General features: G+C 37.3%; 1 protein-coding gene across 1 annotated transcript in view; it reads left to right on the top strand.

The window, feature by feature from the left end:
- Positions 1 to 19,287, top strand: part of MORC1 (MORC family CW-type zinc finger 1) — a 196,677-nt gene that overhangs the window by 16,219 nt on the left and 161,171 nt on the right. The window contains exons 4-7 of the mRNA XM_044669190.1: positions 1,507 to 1,575; positions 7,288 to 7,378; positions 9,268 to 9,376; positions 16,351 to 16,445. Of these exons, the coding sequence (XP_044525125.1) occupies positions 1,507 to 1,575; positions 7,288 to 7,378; positions 9,268 to 9,376; positions 16,351 to 16,445 (364 nt within the window). The remainder of the gene's footprint in view (positions 1 to 1,506; positions 1,576 to 7,287; positions 7,379 to 9,267; positions 9,377 to 16,350; positions 16,446 to 19,287) is intronic.

Below are 19,287 nucleotides of genomic sequence, written 5' to 3' on the forward strand. Positions count from 1 at the left end.
TCTCTCTCTGTCTCTCTCTCTGTCTCTCTCTGTCTCTGTCTCTGTCTCTGTCTCTGTCTCTCTCTCTGTCTCTGTCTCTGTCTCTGTCTCTCTCTCTGTTTCTATCTCTCTCCTCTTTTCTCTTTCTCCACTTCTCTCTCTGTCTCTCTGCCTCTTCTCTTTTCTCTCTTTCTCCTCCCCCTCCTCTCTTTCTTTTTTCTCTCTCTCTGTCACTCTCACCTCTTTTCTCTCTTTCTCCACTTGTCTTTCTGTCTCCATCTCTTCTTCCCTTCCCTTCCCTTCATTTCCACAAATACTATTTTCTACCTTTTTCCTTGGACTTGCCTCTCAATATTACTTGTCTGTTTCCAAAATTAGGATCCACCTGCAAAGTTTTTCTATGATTAAGGATATCTGAAGAAAGGCAAGGGTAGGTAAGAAGGCACTTGTAAATAAGGAACCCCACCATGTAACTGTTTAGTTGGAATAAAGGTATACTTCTCTTCATGAAGTTACGTGGAGGACAGTACTTATATGGTTCCGTTCTATGAGTTATAATATTCCTAAAAATTTTGATTATGTTATATAAGGGTTCTTGACTTTCTTTGTGTCATGACCTCCTTTGGCAAGCAGATGAACAAGTGGTATCATTTATCCCCATTTTGCAAATAAAGTTTTAAAAAATTTAAGCTGTATGGCTTAATGGATTGAGAGCCAGACTGGAGATCCTAGGTTCAAATCTGGCATTATACCCTTCCTAGCTGTGTGACCCTGGGCAAATCACTTTACCCCAGTTGCCTACCAATATGCAGTATTGATTCTAAGACAGAAGGTAAGGGTTTAAAAAAATTTAGTGGGGTCAATAGCCAGGCCTAGAGATGGGAGGTCCTCGGTTCAAATTTGACCTCAGATACTTCCTATCTGTGTGACGCTGAGCAAGTCACTTATTCTCCCTTCCCCCCAAATTGCTTCACCCTTACTGCTCTTCTGCCTTGGAACCAATACACGGTATTGATTTTAAGACAGAAGGTAAAGGTTTTAAAAAAAAAGTGATTTGCCCAAATATATGGAGGGAATAAGTTCCTGAGAATGGATAAAACCTAGTCTGGTGGGCTATCTGTTATTCCAAACTGACTTTTTAGTATGTACTGAATTTAAATTGCATGAAGGTATGTCTCTTTTAGAACTTGTAGGTAAAATGGTGAAATTGGAGGGAATGTGAGGCTTTTTTTCTCCCTACAGAACAAGGTCTAGCATCTGATACATTTTGGTAACTTCTTAATGCTTTTAATATTTCTTTTCATTTTAATTTAATTCATTGCTTTTGTATTACAGCTACACCCTAATTCTCCCCCTGCCGTTTCTATAAGACTGCAGCCAAGTTCCCCAGAGCGCCATCATTGTGCTCCTGCTTTGTGTCGTTCTTTACTCCTGAGTTAGAAGGAAGATTAATCATATGAGCAGCATGACTTTCTAATGAACAAATTAAGCTTAATATTTATTAGTAATAGCTGCTTTCTCTTATAGTGGATAATGAAAAACTGCAGGGTGGATTTATGTTGTGCTTCTTGGATGATGGATACGGAATGAGTCCTGGTAAGTTAATTATCTAGTTACCTAACTGGCTGTTACCATGAACAGTCAGAAAACCAATAAAAAACCAAATTGGTATTTATATGCAAAGCCAGTTATTGAATGTTATTCAGGTTGGGGTTTCTATGTAAAAGCCATAAATTTGACTTTTCGGGTTTAAATATTTTAGTTGGCTTGATAAACTAATTCTAACCATTGAACCTTAAAGTGGCCAGACTTTCTGATAGACAGAAAGAATAAAATTCAGAAGTTTCCAATTGCTTTGGATGCATCTTTACCTCAGCTTGAATGAAATAGTACCACCTACTGAATTATAAGGGTTGTTAGTACCCGAATGGATGCTAAGACTGGCCCTTTGGGTACTGCTGTCACTAGCCCTGAGGGCTAGTTTCTAGTGCCTTTAGGTGGTTTTTACTTCTCCATTTAACCTTCAGTTTGTGTTCACCTCACCTTGTATTTTAGTGGCTAGTATTTTTTTCTTTTATGTTCAGAGGAATGATGGCTTCAGACAGATTTCCCAGCTTGCAAAGAGACTCTCTTGCATTATCTTTTCCTTATGCATACAGAACTGCAATTCTGTCCAATGGGAACCCTGAGGCATTTAGGTTCCCATCCATAGCCCAGGATCCATGACTTTTGACTGGTATGAAGCTTTGTGAGTTTGTTCTTGGTATATGAATTTTTCATGGCTATTTTCCACACAAAAGGGGAGGAAACCCTCTTAAGGCATGAACAGCATTCATCAATTATGCCCTGTAGCATCAGGCCCTTCAGGGCTCTTCAAGCTCTTTGCCTTCTCTTTGTATAGTCCAATGTCATTCATTAGCAAGTGAGAAAAAAAAATCTGTAATCCCAACCTACACATATTATTTATGTGGAGATCCATATTCAGACTCTGAGTCTTTTGGTTTCTTCTCCCCTTGTCATGTAGACTTTGGGCCCAGGACTGGGTTAGTCAAGTTCTTGTTTCTATTAAAGCTCTCTCCTCATCTCTTCGTAAATGTTGATTAACAACAAGAATTTATTATGCACCTATTTTGTGCCAAATGTAGTGCCAGGAACAGGGTGGAATACATAGACCAAAAAGGAAATAATCCCTTTTCTCAAAGAGGGTATCAGAATTTAAAGCCACATAGTGTCATTGTGATATTATAAAGAGCACTGATTCAGAAGTCAAAGGTTGTTGTTACTGTTCAGTCATGTCTGATTCTTGGTGACTCCCATTTGGAGTTTTCTTGGTAGAGATACTAGAGTGGTTTGCCATTTCCTTCTCCTGCTCCTTTTGCAGATGAGGAAACTGAGGCATACAGAATTAAGTAACTTGCCCAGGGTCACACAGCTAATCAGTGACTGAGGCTAGATTTGAACTCATATCTTTCTGACTTTGGGCTACCTAGCAACTTCTCAGGAGTATGAGGACCCAGGTTCAAGACCTCACTCTGCTGGTTACTTTTGTGACTTTGGGCAAGATCTTTATGGGCCACAGTGAGGTAGGAATAGATAATCTGTGAAATCCCTTCTTGCTGTGGAGTCCCAGGCTTAAAGCACTCTCAGAATGTAGCAGTCTTAGGGGCAGTTGGTTGGCTCAGTGCTTGTGAGAGCCAGGCTTAGGGTTGGGAGGTCCTGGGTTCAAATGTGGCCTCAGACACTTCTCAGTTATGTGACCCTGGGCAAGTCACTTAATCCCCATTGCTTAGCCCTTACTGCTCTTCCGCTTTGGAGCCTATACACAGTATTGATTCTAAGGCAGAAGGTAAGGGTTTAAAAAAAAACAACAAATAATAACCTTGCCAGTCTTCCTCAGGCCTAGATCCCACACTTACCATTTTCTTACAGTTGAGATATAAGCACACTGTAGATCTTCTAAAAATTCCAGGCTCTCTATCAGGCACAACCTTTGCTGGTGCAGTGGATAGAGCAGTGATGGCAAACCTATGGCACAGGTGCCAAAGATGGCATGCGGAGCTCTCTATGTGGGCACATGACTGCCCCCTCTTCTCCCTCCCTGCAGTTACTAGAAAGGCAGAGGGACTTGGGTGGAAATGCTCCCTTTTCCGTCTTCACTGTGCCTGACAACATTTTTTTACATCACCCACCCCTCTGCCCAGCAGCCCAGTAGGAATGCTTTCTCCCTCCCTGTGTAGGGTAAGGGGTGAGGGGGGTACCCCTGGCACTTGGTTGGGGGGAGGGACACAGCCCACAGTTTCAGGGAGAGGGGCATGGCACTTGGTTTGGGGGGTGGGGTGGGGACAGGGCGCAGCACTCCATCTCTAAAGGGTTCATCTTCCCTGGGATAGAACATTGAACTAAGAGATAGGAAGACAACTTCTAATCTAGCCTCAGATTCTTAGAAGCTGTGTGACCCTGGGAAATCATTTTTTCTCTATTTGTCTCTGTTTCCTCATCTATAAAATTGGGACACTAATGACACTGACCTCCAACAGTGATCATTGTGGATCAAATGAGATAATATCTGTAAAGTCTTATATAGATGTTTTTATTGTTGCTTCATTGTCATTCAGGTCTGATTCTTTGTGACCCCATTGGGCAGAGATACAGGAGTGGTTTGCCATGATCTTCTCTGGGTCATTTTACAGATGAGGAAACTGAGGCCGACAGGGTTAAGTGACTAGCCCAGAGTCATGCAGCTAGTAAGTGTCTCAGGCCAGATTTGAACTCAGGAAGAAGAGTCTTCTTATTTTAAGGCCTGGCTCTATCCACCAGCCCTCTAGCTGCCATTGCTATTTATAGTGCATAAATGCCAGCTTCTGTCATATTAGGTATTACCCAGTCTTTCTCGCAAAAGCACTGTACCTCAGAGTCCTACAACGTGCTCAGTCTCTCACCTTCCCTCCCCCGGTTCTACTGAGAAGGACATTTAGATGTGAAAGGGTGACAGTATACCAGCCCCTCATTCGTTTCATGGAGAAGGGAACCGAAGCCCCTGGAGACTGTTTGTCCACATTCACACAGTAGGAACTAGCAGGGCCAGCATTTAAAGTGGGTCCTTCTTCTCCAAGGTCAGGACTCTGCCCAGGGCGCCATATTGCCTCCTTTGGTGTGTTACAAATGTTCGTCAGGGGCGCTGCGAGCATACCCGGGGGCTAGTTCTGGTGGTCAGTGTGCTCTGGCACCAGCAGCAGCAGAGTTTTCACCCCTCTAAAGCACACGTGTGGGAGTCTAATGACTGGGGACAACTGTATGTAAAAGGACTTCTCTGCACAACTGTCTCTCTTCCCCGGGATGCTCAACCTTAACATCTTCATCCATATCTTCTTAGACTTATCTGAGACTATTCAGGAAGCCTTACTCTTTCTTATGGAGGTAGAGTGAGTTAAAATCATTCAGTCATGGATTTATTAAGTGTTTACTGTACCCGGACACTGCTAGGTGCGGAGCATATGAGAACAATGCAGCAGTTCCCTACACACAAGGATCTTACATGGGAGACATAACAAACACACATAAATATATGCAGCATAAATACATAAATATAAAAAGTGTGTAAATTTTAAGGTCATTTGGGAGGAAAGGCATTAGCAATTAGGGAAACAGAAAAGCTTCATGCAGAATATGGAAATAGGTTGTGCATGACTTCACATATATAATGGGTAGTATAATGCTTCCCTTCTCAATGGGTGGGAGAAGGAAAGGAAGAAGGGAGAGAATTTGGAACTCAAAATTTTTAAAATGAATGTTAAAAAAAGAATATAATGCTGAGTGAGAAAATCTCATAAACTATTTGTTTTCACTAGATAGATAATTTAGATGAGGCATTTATTAAGTACCTCTTCTATGCCAGACACTCCTGGTGAATGATGAGTACATTTTTATTAATTTCTAAAATGAATGGTGGTTTATATATGTGATATGTTGGGAAAATGATATTTTGAAAAGTGAAAAGAAGAATCTTTATATTGTTTCATTATAAAAAATTTTAGAAGAAAATCAAATGAATAGTCTTAAAATACTGAAAATTTTAGAAATAAATTTATTCTTCATTTGATCCTAAAAATAGAGTTTCACAATAGCAAAACAATCTAAGACTGAAGAAAAAAATATCTGCTAACATTAAAAATGAAGGTGAAGGTTGACAGGACAATTTTCTAGATACCACACAATAATGTTTATTAATGTTACAAAATTTGAGTTAGGTCAAATCTCAAGGGACTAGAAAAGGATCTGGTTTAGTAAAATAAAAATAATAACTCATTAATATAACAATAAACATTCATCATTTATTATATAGTTAATAATGAAAAATAAGTATTTAAGTCAAACTATGCTGTTGTCTGACCACTACACATGTCCTGTGCTTATTTATTCCATTCTTTGTCTTCTATTGTCACCACTACCAGAGTTGTCTACTCTTCCTTTTGCCTAGGGTTAATTTTCTACCCATCCTCGAAGGCCCAAACACTTACCGTTACAGAGCATTATGCTAGGTACTGGGAGAGATACAAAGTTTAGATTAAGTAAGATCATTGATCTCATTGAGCTTAAAATTCAAACATAGAAGTTCTTACATTTTGTGTGTATGTGTCATCTATAGCACTTTTGGGGAAGTCTGTGGACATTTCAATATTTTTAAATGCATAAAATACATAACATTAGAATAGAAGCCAATTATATTGAAATCATTAAATATTAAAATAAAACAGCAAACATATTATTAGTAATATTATTATAATATTTTTAAAAACCATGAATCCAAGGAAGAATTCCCTAGTTAGTAGATACCACTATTGTTTAAGTCTCACTATGTAAACTTCTTGGGAGCAGGGATATCTCATTTTTTGTCTTTGCATCCTTCTTGTCATAATAGTAGGATTTTTAATGTTTTTTAGATTAATTGAGTATACCTCAGGCATGAAACATATATTCCTTTCTTTGTTTTCCAGCTGTTAGCACCATTCCCAGCACATAATTAACACTTAATAAATTCTTGTTGTCTGATGGACAGGCGTGTCCTCAAGAAATTTCAGAGGCTCTGGGCATATGGACAATTGATTATAAGCCCAATTGGCAGGCAAGCATGTCTAAATGATAAACTCCATGAAGGCATGGACTATATCTTATGTCATTTATATCGCTCCTAGGGCCTAGCATAATAATACGTAGTAGGTATTTAATGAATGTGAATTAGATCAAATTGAATTATGCATGTCCTGTTGGATACTTCTGGGTTACAAGATATCTCCAACTTCAGTGAAATTCAGACCGTGACAAAGATATATAAGTGAATAAGGGGACATCTAGTGGATCCACTGAATCCCATGCTCTTTTTGGAGGCATTCTCCACATGCATTCTAGGTACCCTTATGGGATTCATTATGTCCTAGAGGAGAGAGATTTTTTAAAAATTGCTATGAACCAGCTCTACAAAAATAAGAATGTTTTCTGGGCGATGTGGAGTTCCCCATTCCTCTGAGTGTCCCCCAACCAGGAGCTAGATTGAGTTATAGGGTTAGCAATCCATTGTTCCATCATAGTTCGTGACCTCCATCTCTGGGATGGCTGTAGAGGGACTGAAGTTTCTCCAGGGTGCTGTGGAAGTGATTTTGTGATGCTCTGAATTCTAATGTGGTGCTGTTATCAAAATTCAAATACTGTCAAATGACTCAAGCTCTCTCACCATGTCAGGGGGTTATTAGCCTGAGGTAATTCTGCCCTGGGAGGAAATCTCATATCTTTCAAAATCCATGTCTCATACAGAGGAATCTTCAGATGTCATTTTCTTTGGGATGTCTCGGAAACGGATAGCTGCCTCAAGGTTCATTGGACATTATGGCAATGGTCTTAAAAGGTAATTTAAAAAGAATTTCCCTGTACCTTTTAGTATTGCGTCTTCCTGATAATTGAGAATGAAGTCTAATTTAAAATAAATGTAGGTGATGTAAAAATAAAAAAGTAGCAATTAAAAAATAGAAAACTTAGCCCAAATAAATAGCTGTTTTAGTTAGAGGAAAGTCTTGGGCTAAGGCAGAACAGTTCTGCCAAAAAATCTCCACTTGTCATGACAAAACTAGTGGAAATGTGCATCGGCCATGGGTGGGGGGATGAAGGGGGATGAAGGGGAAAGTAGGAGCATGAATCATGTAACCATGTTAAAAATGAATATTAATAAATGTTTAAAAAAATCTCCACTTGTGTCTTTGCAACATTTCTTACTGGAATGACATCATGCACATTTTACTTCTGTTAAAGTCTTTCTTAACTGTCGCCTCCTCTTTTCCCACTTATACCACCCAAGGACTGACCCCCCCACCATTGCCACTGTTAACTCTTTGCAGGTCTCCCTAATAATAATAACAGCAATAATAATAATTAACATTTATATAGCATTTTCTATGTGTCAGACTCTGTACGAAGCACTTTTACAAATAATATTTCATTTAATCTTAACTTTTACTCTTCTTTCTATAATCCACCTTTCATCCTCCTGCCTGATGAAAGTTCTGTGTTGCTGATTTGCTGAAAAATTTTTATTGGCTCCTACACTTGACTGAGTTAAGTTAAATTGTTTTGTATGTCTTTCAAGGCTCTGCATTACGTGAAATTGCCTTCATGTAAATTCTTACATTACTTACATCATGTTTCCATTTTAGGCAAACTTAGTGGTTCTCTCACCCTATGTCCAGCACTTCGTTTTCTCCATTCTTTGGTTTCTATTGTTCTCACTGCCTGCATTGTCCACCCTCTCCCCTTTTACCTACTGTTAAATTTCTACCCATCCTTCAAGGCCCTAGTCAGATGCAACCATCTACATGAAAGCCACTCATATTGCTGATAATGATTTTCCCCTTCAAATGTCACAAGTGTATTGCAATTTTCAAGTAAAGGTGTTTATTCTAGATATCTATCTTTCAGTATTAACTTTCTCCTAGATAAATAAGCTCCTCTAGGGCAGAGGCCATGTTTTATCCAAATTTTGTGCCTTTCCCAACACCCCAAACACAGGAGGCACATAAAGAATTTTTGTCAAGTTTTAGTCACACTTCAAACTGTTATATTATAGGGATTGTTCAGAGATGCCCTGTGATAGTCACCCAAAACATCATTATTTATTTGCAGTTTGTTTATTTGCACTTTACTCCTCAGAGTAAAAGCTAGATAATGTCTCAAATATGGGATCATCAGCCTTACATAAGTTCATTTGGTAAAAACTTGATAGAGTAGCTTATAAACTCCTTGAGGACAAAAACTGTGCCTTATTAAAAAACTTACAGTGTACTTTATGATAAATGTATGTTGAATGGAATTTTTAATGATTGTTTGTTGAATAACATTGCATAAAGCCCGTGTTACAAATTTTATACTGATAAAGGGACAGATGTTTTTTGTGTTTGTTAGAGTGCCTAGTTCACAGACTGGGCTCCTTACTGCACCATCTTCCAAATACATGCTACTTTTCATAAGGAAATACAAATCCCTCTTTTTATCATTTTAATTGTATTAATTATACAATGTATAATATAATTAATATACATTAATATACAATTTAATTATATTGAATACAAATCCATCACTTCTTCTGGATAAACCATTCGGCATTCATATTAGTAGCATCCTCTTGTCTATGAAATAATGCACATTAATTAGAATGTCAAATCCTTATCAGACCTAAACCAGGATTATCATAGAATGGTGAGTTGGGAAGGGCTGATGCTAATTATTTGTTTCTCTTTATTGCAGTGGATCCATGAGGATAGGGAAAGACTTCATTCTTTTTACCAAGAAGGAAGAAACAATGACCTGCATTTTTCTATCTCAGACTTTTTGTGAAAGTGAAGGTCTCAGCGAGGTATGATTTTGGTTTATTTCTTTGGTTCCTGTGGTAACTGTGGGGTTCATTTTTCTCCTTGAGAGAGCTGTAGAGACATTCTGGATAATTTAATAAATCAGCATTGAGAGACAAAGCTGGAGAGTTGAGAAAGAATTGAGTAAATTTTTTTTAAAGGACTTGGAATTCCTAAGCAATTTAAAATTTTTTCCTTTCCTTGGTGTTGTGACAGTGCTTTGTACTTTTCATATGGGCTTTTTATGATTTTTATGCTTTTGTGATAGTTCCTTGTGTACATGCCTGAGTGTAGAGGGCACGATGTGTTTATATTGGTGTTTTTTTTATTCTTAGCACAGTATTTTGTATGTGTTTGTTGAAGTTGAATTATGTATCTACATATATGTGCCATAGACACAAGGGACAGAGTAGTTAACTATGAAAAAATTTTAATTTTTGAAAATTTGAAAATTTAAAATTTTTCCCAATTTCATGTAAATATAATTTTCACATTTTTTGTTTGTTTTTAAAAACTCTTACTCTGTATTAGTTCTTAGGTATAAGAACAGTAAGGACTAGGCATTGGGAGTTAATTTACTTGCCCAGGGTCACACAGCTAGGAAGTGTATGAGGCCAAACATTCATTTTTTAAAAAAGATTTTAAGTTCCAAATTCTCTTTCTCCTTTCTTGAGATGGTAAACAATCTGATATAGATTTTATATGTGTGATCATGTAAAACATTTTTCCATATTAGTCATTTTGTGAAAGAGATCTCAAAAAAAAAGGAGGGAAAAAGAAAAAAGTGAAACATAGCATGTCTTCAGCCTGCATTCAGACTCTTGTCAGTTATTTCTCTGAAGGTAAATGGTGTCTTTTCATCATGAGTCTAGGATTGTCTTGGATGACTCTACTGCTGAGACTAGCTAGGGCATTCACAGTTGTTCATAAAAAAATATTGTATATACTGTTCTGATTCTGCTCACTTCTCTTTGCATCGTGGTTCATATAAATCTTTTCTAGGTTTTTCTGAAGTCATCCTGCCCATTGTTTTTTATTGCATAAAAGTATTCCATTACAATCATATACCACAGCTTGTTCAGCCATTCTTCAATTTAGACAACTCTTCAACTTCCAGTTCTTTGCTACCACACAAAAGAGCTGCAATAAATATTTTTGTACCAGTATTTTCCTCTCCCCTTTTAAAAAAATCTCTTTGGAATACAGACTTAGTAGTAGTATTGCTGGATCAAAGGGTATGCACAATTTTAGAGCCTTTTTGGCATAGTTCCAAATTGTTCTCAAAAATGGTTGAATATAGAGATATTCTCTAACCATTAATATTCAGCAAGACAGAAACTCACCAAAGTTATTTGCTACTGTCATGGAAGTTGACTCAGGTTGAAGAAAAGAATTCCCTATAGGGAATGAAGCCTTCTAGATTGTCCTATTTACAGCTAAAATTGGGCTTATTGCTTTAAACTTCAGATCACTAGAAAGCCTCTTAAACAAGATATGTAATTTCTCTAGTTTTCCCTAACAAAAACAAAGGGGACAAAGAATGTCTTTGTCTAGGTGACCAAGCTGTAAAAGTCATCCTTCTGAGTGTATTGTATGTGTGGGTATATATTTCAGAAGGGGATAGTTCATTGAAAAAGGAACAAGGATGGGAGAATTAAGAGGAATGAAAAGTATGGGACCAAGAAAGTTCCAGGGTATGCTCCTGTATTTGATTTTAAAAAATAGATTACTATATAATAGGGGCTTTGTTTAGAGTAGTTTTGTTAAGTTTCGTTTATTAATGAAAATTATAAGAATATTTGTTTTCCAATAGAATGATTAAAGAAAAGACAAACCTAACAATTGTAACACTTACTATAAAGAGACAAAAAAATTTTATATTTGTCTTCACTGTAAAGAGGAGAAGCATTTCATTCTAATGGAAGAAATTGTTAAGAAAACATCACTGGATTTGTGTATGCAGAGATAAAAAAGGTTTTGCATAACAAAATCAGTATCCTCAGAGGGAAAAGCAAAGAGAGAGAATGACAGAAATTATTTACAGGAACCATATAAGGTAAAAGACTGATGTTCAGAATCTTTAAGAAATTGATACATATCTATAAATCTAATACACACTTCACAATAGTGCAGATGTCCAGAGATATGAATAGATAATTTTCAAAGGAGAAAATACAAACTATAATAGACATATAAAAGATGCTGAAATTCCCCAGTAACCAGAGGAATATAAATCAGCACAACCTTAAAATATATTTCCTTATGCCCATTGGAATGGGAAAAATAGATCTCCCAAATGATAGGATTTAATGTCAGGAATACTATAAAATAGGCACTTTGATTCTTTCCTAATGGAGCTTGTAGACTGGTGCAAACTTTTTGGACTGCAACTACAAAATATTTATAGCTATACAAAATATTCCTTTATTGTTATTATTTCCAACAGTGAAATTATTTGAAGCAAACTCGATGTTCAACCATTAAAGAATGATGGAATAAATAATAACATCAGTATAATAGAATATTGTTGTGCCACAAATTATAATTATATGAATATAAGGAAAATTCTTTTAAAGATATGAAAAAGCAAGATAAGCAGAATTTGAACTACCTACATTTACTAAAACTATATAGATAACAGATATCCTTTTCCCATCCTGGAGGTCAGGGTCCTGACATCCCCTATAATCAGAAAAATCCACGTAAAATTTTTTGGCCCTCCCTCTTGTATCAGAGAAGGTTTGAATATTTTTCTTTTTCCTTTTCTTTAATTGGGTATTTACATTAGCTTATTGTAAAATTTGGGTTAAATATTTGTCCATAAGCTATATGTAGGTCAACATTAAGATAACTCTATATTTCTAGCCTTTGTGTGTTATCTGCTTTCACGTTCTTTTCACAAACTTTAACTTTTTACTTAACTTTAAAAAAGAAATTGTGTATATTTATGGTATTAGAGAATAAAATGTGTTGATGTTATATAATACTATACATATATTTTATATATTTCTGAGTTTCTAAACTTCTTCTGTGTCACCTGCTGGCCTTCGCATGTTAGCTGTGGCTTCCTCAAGGCTCTCTCAAAATTCCCATTAAAAATCACTAGTATCTTTTTTGTTTTCACATCACGTTCATTTCCAAATATGTACTTTCTTCCATCCCTACCCCGAAAGACAACCCTTATAACAAAAATCAAAATAGAAAGAAAAATTGCAGTTAAGTAAAATTATGCAACCCATGAATCCAAATTGATAGATCCAGAGTCTCCATACCAATCCTCTTCAAAGACTAGAGAAGGTAGAGGGGGTGCTTTTTCTTGTCTCTTCTTTTTGGATAAGCCAGGTCATGAAAATTATTCCACATTCAATTTTAGGAGGTGGTTGTTGCTGCTGTTTTTCATTTACACATGTATGGTAATTGCGGATATTGTTTTCCTATTTCATTTTGTAAAAGTTCATGTATGCTTTCTCATGCCTTTCTATTCTTTATAGTCATTGTTTATTATGATGATGTAATAAACCTTTGCATTCATATACCACTTATATATGAATTAATTTCTTAATTGGCACGATTATTTGATTAACTTTGCTGATGGCTATTATGTTTATAATAAATATTAAGTTAAGAAAATATTATTGATGGTGATCAGCAGTTGCATCAGCCACTTCTTTCAGAACCCAGAGATCTAGGTCAGTTGGTGACTTGGACTCATTAGGGGCAGCTTGCTGCTGTTTTACTGTTTTTCTGTTTCAGTTAGATTTCATCTCCCCATTAGCCACTTTTGTTCTTTTCTTTCTAGTCCAAAGTTTATTCTCCTTAACAGAGAAAACACATACAAAGTAAAAGTCAAGGAGTTCTGTCTTCTCCATTTTCTTCCTTCTTTTTAATCCTTTACCTTCTATCTTAGAATCAGTTCAGTTTATTGGTTCCAGGGCAGAAGAGTGATTAAGGGCTTGGAAATGGAGGTTGTGACTTGTCCAGGGTCACAGAACTAGGAAGTGTCTGAGGCCAAATTTGAACCCAGGACCTTCCTTTTCTAGGCTTGACTGTCTATCCACTGAGCCACATAGCTGTCCCTCTCCATTTTCTTTTATCAAAATCACATTTAGTGTAAGCAGAGACTCTTTCTTTTCCATAATCCTCTTCTTTCCAATATAGATTTATGGAAAAAAAGAACAGCAATAACAAAAAAAAAAACAAAACAACTCTCTGCGGTCCAGCTCAGCTCATCTAAGCTTTACGTTTCCTGACACTGTTCTAACAGGATTATGGGATCCCTTTGTATTTATACTTTTCTACCCATCCTGGCTTCCATCTTCTGTATGAATTATGAGTTTCCTCTATATCTATATCAGTCTCACAGACAGCTCCCATCCTTCTAGTATCCTTCCTATAGGATTCTAAATCTATGACTATGATCCTCTGAGATTCCTCCCAGCTGTGTAGGTCTATGAACTATCATATTTATTCCTTGGAACTTAAGTAGCTGCTTCCTCCTCAAAAGCCTATCCTCTCTCCTCTTTAAGGAGTCTTGTTTTGATTAATTAATTCTAATTGTTCAGGGTTTTTCTTCTTCCCTTTTTCCTCTATGTAACATTCTTATAACCTCTTGACACAGGTCAGAATTTCTGTTTGCTACTTCAGAATCCTCTTATTTCTTTGTTTCTACATTCTACATTGTAGAATTCTAGAGAATACAGTGTAGAATTGTGTGTGTGTGTGTGTGTGTGTGTGTGTGTGTGTGTTTAGAAACACTTCCTTCTCCTTGATAATTTAGAAAGTAGAGAGGAGATAAAGCACGACAGTTTGTTGGGTAGTACTATGTTTTGAACCCATGTCTTCTGATTCATAATACATTGGTTTTCTTCCTTTTATCATCACATTGACTCAATATAGGCCTTAGTGCTCAGGAACCACTTAAATGAGTCTTCAGTCCTCATTCTGTTCTGCTTCAACCTCACATATGCCATAGAATCAGGAAAAAGTGACTGGGGTAGTTGGCCCATGTCCTTTGTGGGTTAATTGGGAAGGTTTTATGAGAGCATGAGCCCTTTCTCCCTTAAATCCTTTCTCTGTTTTGTTCTTTCTGGTTTAGTGATCAGTACCATATTTGTGTCATGAAAGAAATTTGGTAGAATTCTTTCCTTAGTTATTTTTCTGAATTGTTTATGTAGGACTAAACAAGATGGCATTTTGCCTTTTCTGAAAAATCTTTTCCTTTATTAGGAAAAAATAGAAAAGTGAGAATAGAGTGGTCATATCTATCTTCTCACTCTCCCTATTTCTTTCTCATTAGAATTATTTATATTTATATTTCAAAATAACCTCTCGTCATATTTTAAGACATGCCTCTTCCAAGTCTTTCTCTGAACCTTTCAAATTATGCTCTCCCTCAAATGAGGGGACACTTCTGACTACTCTGAGTTTTCCTTTCTTTCTCTGTCACAGGTTCTAAACTTGAGCAATCATCTCTCTTTCTGAATTCCTATAATTTCTACTTCAGAAATCAGTTTTTCTTTGTCCCAGAATAGTAAAAAGCCTTGTTCCTTGCTGTCCTTTTTACATTTTTTCCAATTAACAATTATTTTGGGGGGCAGCTGGGTAGCTCAGTGGATTGAGAGCCAGGCCTAGAGATGGGATGTCCTGGGTTCAAATCTGACCTCAGACACTTCCCAGCTGTGTGACCCTGGGCAAGTCACTTAACCCCCATTGCCTAGCCCTAACCACTCTTCTGCCTTGGAGCCAATACATAGTACTGATTCCAAGATGGAAGGTGAAGGTTTTAAAAAAAACAAAAGCAAAAAATTATTTTCTCTCCCATATTCCTCATCCCCCACAAAAAAACCCTTGTAAGAAATATTCATTGTTTAGTCTTGTCAAAATTTTTTTGACTCCACTTGGGATTTTTGTGGCAAAGATACTGTAGGCATTTGCCCTTTTCTTTCTCCAGCTCATTTTATAGATAAGAAAACTCAGGCAAACAGGATGAAATGACTTGCCCAGGATCACACAACTAGTAAGTGTCCAAGTCCGTAATTGAACACAGGTCTTCCTGATTGCAAACCAGGTACTCTATCCACTTCATCACCTAGCTGCCCAGGAAATATCATAGTCAAGCACAGTTGCTCCATGAGTAACATAAGAAAACTGCCAAAGTTTGCTCTTTTTGATAAATAAAATTATCAATATATTAGGCAAGCCAAGAATTTATCACTTGCCCTGCTTTGGGCAGAAAGAGAGAATTCTAGCAGATGTTGAAATAGTTGAACTCTAGCATGCCCCTGTGTCACATTTATGATCTTTTTCCTGAGCTTCTTACCTATTTCTTCTATTTGGGTGGTCTCTATTATACATATCAGTCAGTCAATCAGTGAATATTCTGTTTCTCTTTCCCTACATTCTCTTCCTGATGCTCTCTCTTTACTCTTTGGGTTCCTGAATTTCCTTGCATGAAGAATGTACCTGGTTCACAGTGTTCTTCTCTAGCCCAACTCTTCCCTTTTTAGGAGGAAGATTTCAACATATACAGGCTGATACATTTTTAAAACCCTTACTTTCTATGTCAGTAATACCTCTAAATGGCTTCTCCAGCATCACACAGCTCAGAAGTGTTTGAGGCCAGATTTGTCCCCAGATCCTCCCAGTTTGGGGTTTGGCTCTCCATCCACTGAGGTCTCTTGGCTCTCAGGACCTTCTTCTTTACTTCCCTTAGCCACAAATGAGGATGGCCATGCCCTTGACCTTGCCCTCACCCATGCCTGTTCTGCTTTCACAAGCAAGACTTTGAAATTCCTTTACCCATAATGAGGTCTTTTATTCTCATCTCCCCCTTCTTAAATGTATTTGTCATCTTTACCATGCTCTGAATTTCCTCCATTCCTCTGTCCTCTCCCAGGCCATCACCCTTCTCTCTCAATCTTGAATCTATAACTAACAAACTTAAATCCTCACGTTTTCTCTTCTCTGGCTCACTTCTCAGCCTTTCAGCACTAACGCCATGCCAAAGCCCAACTCTGGGTTACCTCAACATCTCCCTTCTCTACGGGAATTGTGGAAATTGTGTAATGGAGCTGGGTGCGTGATGGATGTATATCATCTAATCTCAACGCAATGCTATTTACTGCTCCCTAAATGATTCTTTATTCTACTTACCAGATCTCTTCTACTGAAAAGTAGAGATACTTGGCAGTGAATTCCCTCATTTCTACTTTTCTGAAACTGAAAACTACTTGACATCATCACCCAGTCCTTATTTTTTTCCCTCTACTCCAGTGATGGGCAAACTTTTTAAAGAGGGGGCCAAAGAAAAGGAAATGCTCATCTGTCAGCCTGTTTCTAAGGCAACTCTTTCGAAGTTTCGTTATATTGTATCCTGCTCATTGTATTTGTCATATTAGGAATAATGTCCTGCAACTGGATAGAACATTTCAGGGGACCGCAGTTTGCCCATCACTGCTCTACTCCATGAAGAATTGGCCTCTTCACTGAGGTCACCGCTACTCTATGTACCCTCGATTCCGTCTCTTCATGAGATCATGAGTTCCTTCCCAATTTCATCGTCTTTTCTGATCTCCATTAATCTCTCACTGCTGTCTAAAAACATGCTCCTCTCTCCTTATACTTAAAAAATACATATTAGTCTCTTCTGCTCCAAGCCATCATGCTAATATCATCCCAAATCTTTCATTCTCCTTCTCAACTAAACTAATTGAAAAAAAAAAACACAAAAAACAAACAAACATGTGTGCTTATTGCTTCCTCTTTGGGGCCCAACTAAAATCCTATCTTTTCCTGGAAGTCTTAAGTCTAGAGTCTTCTCTCTGTTAATTAGTTCCTATTTATCCAGTATATAGCTTGCTTTGTATACATTTGTTTGTTGTCTTACTCATTTGCTCATAAGCTCTTTGAGATCAGGCACTGGCTTTGTATCCCCAGCTTTTAGCACAGTGCCTGGCACATAGATGCTTAATAAATGCTCATGTATTGACGATTTCTCCTCTCACTTTGCATCCTGACTTCCCGTTTCATGAACCAAATGAAACTATACTATCAAAACATGATCCATCATTTCTTAATTGACAACTCTGAGGAAATTTTCTCATTCCTCTCCTTCTCAGACTCTTAGACTTTCCAATTGAATGGCTTCTAGGAATCTGATTTAACCTATCTCAGGCAGAACTCATTATCTTTTCTCTGAACCCATCACTCTTCCAACTTAACCTATTTCTGTCAAGGGCGTCATTACACAGGTTTACAAATCACCTGGATTTGTAATCTCATGTTTACTTTGGGCTCTGTTCTTTCTCATTCCACATAGCTATTTATTAACCATATCTTGTTTCTATCTCTATATGTCTCCCACATGCACCATTCTCTCTATTCCTGTAGCTACCCCTATAATATTTCATTTATTTATTTGCCAGCTATCTATTTATTTATTTGTTTGTTTATTTATTTATTTATTTATGTATTTTTAAATCCTTACCTTCCATCTTAGAATCAATACAGTGTATTGGTTCCAAGACAGAAGAACAGTAAGGGCTAGGTGATGGGGGTAAAATGACTTGTCCAGGGTCACACAGCTGGGAAGTGTCTGAGGCCAGATTTGAACCCAGGACCTCCTGTCTCTAGGCCTGACTCTCAATCCATTGAGCTACCCAGCTGCCCCCTACCCCCCTATTTTAGACCCTTGTTACCTCTCATCTAGTTTATTGCAGTAGCCTCTTAAATCTCTGAGCATCATCTCTCTCTTTTCTGGTCTGTCATCTGTATACCCCCTAAAACACATGGGTAAAACACCTGGGTCACAGAGCTCTTCATAATATGGGTCCATCTTGCTGTTCAGGACAAATAGATCACTCCCCTGGCACTCCATAACCTAGTCCAGCTGACCTTTGTATTATTCCTCGTACTTGATGCTCTACCATCTTGGTGCCTTTGTGCTGGTAACTTCTCCTACCTAGGCTGGATTCTGTCCTCATCTCTACCTCTTGGAATCCTTTATTTCCTTCAAAACTTAATGCATTGCCCTCCTTCTACATGAAGCCTTTCCTGATGCTCTGCTTGCAAGTAGTTTCTTTCTTCACAAAAATTACTCTGTATTTATTTTCATATGTTTGTATATGTATATATGTATGTATTTTTTCCTCTTGATAGAATATAAAGTTCCTCAGGGCAGGGACTTTCATTTAAAATATAAATATATGATATATTTATATATATGTATTATATGCATATACATGTGTGTATATATATGTATATGTGTGTATATATCTGTCTATCTATCTATCTATCTATCTATCTATCTATCTATCTATCTATCTATCTATCTATCTATCTATCTTGTGGTTGTTGCTGTTGCTCTGGAATACTTTTCATTACGTTAAACTGGTCCAGAGAAAAGGCAAAGTTAATTCCATTGGCACTATCCACTTCAATAAAAAATGTGGTAACAATCCACAATCTCTCTCTCTCTCTCTCTCTCTCTCTCTCTCTCTCTTTCTCTCTCTCTCTCACACACACACACACACACACACACACACACACACACACACACACACACACACACGGCAGCTGGTTGGCTCAGTGGATAGAGAGCCAGGCCTAGAGAGAGAAGGTCTGAGGCCAGATTTGAACCCCCATTGCCTCACCTTTACCATTCTTCTGCCTTAGAATCAATAAGCGGTATCGATTAGAAGTTAAGGGTTTGAAAAATAAACCAAAATAAAAATATATCCTTAGCACTTGCACTGTAATTGGAAATACAAGTTGTTTAATGAGTGTTCTTTGATTGAGTGATGACAAAATGTTAATTAACAGTGCATTCTTATTGCCCCTTTTATCTCTCTCTCTCTCTCTTCCCCACTCCCTTCCTCTCTCTTAAGGTAACGTATACTAGTGGTATCAAACTCAAACA

This window comes from Gracilinanus agilis, chromosome 3 (genome assembly GCF_016433145.1).
Source record: "Gracilinanus agilis isolate LMUSP501 chromosome 3, AgileGrace, whole genome shotgun sequence".
Lineage (NCBI taxonomy): Eukaryota > Metazoa > Chordata > Mammalia > Didelphimorphia > Didelphidae > Gracilinanus > Gracilinanus agilis.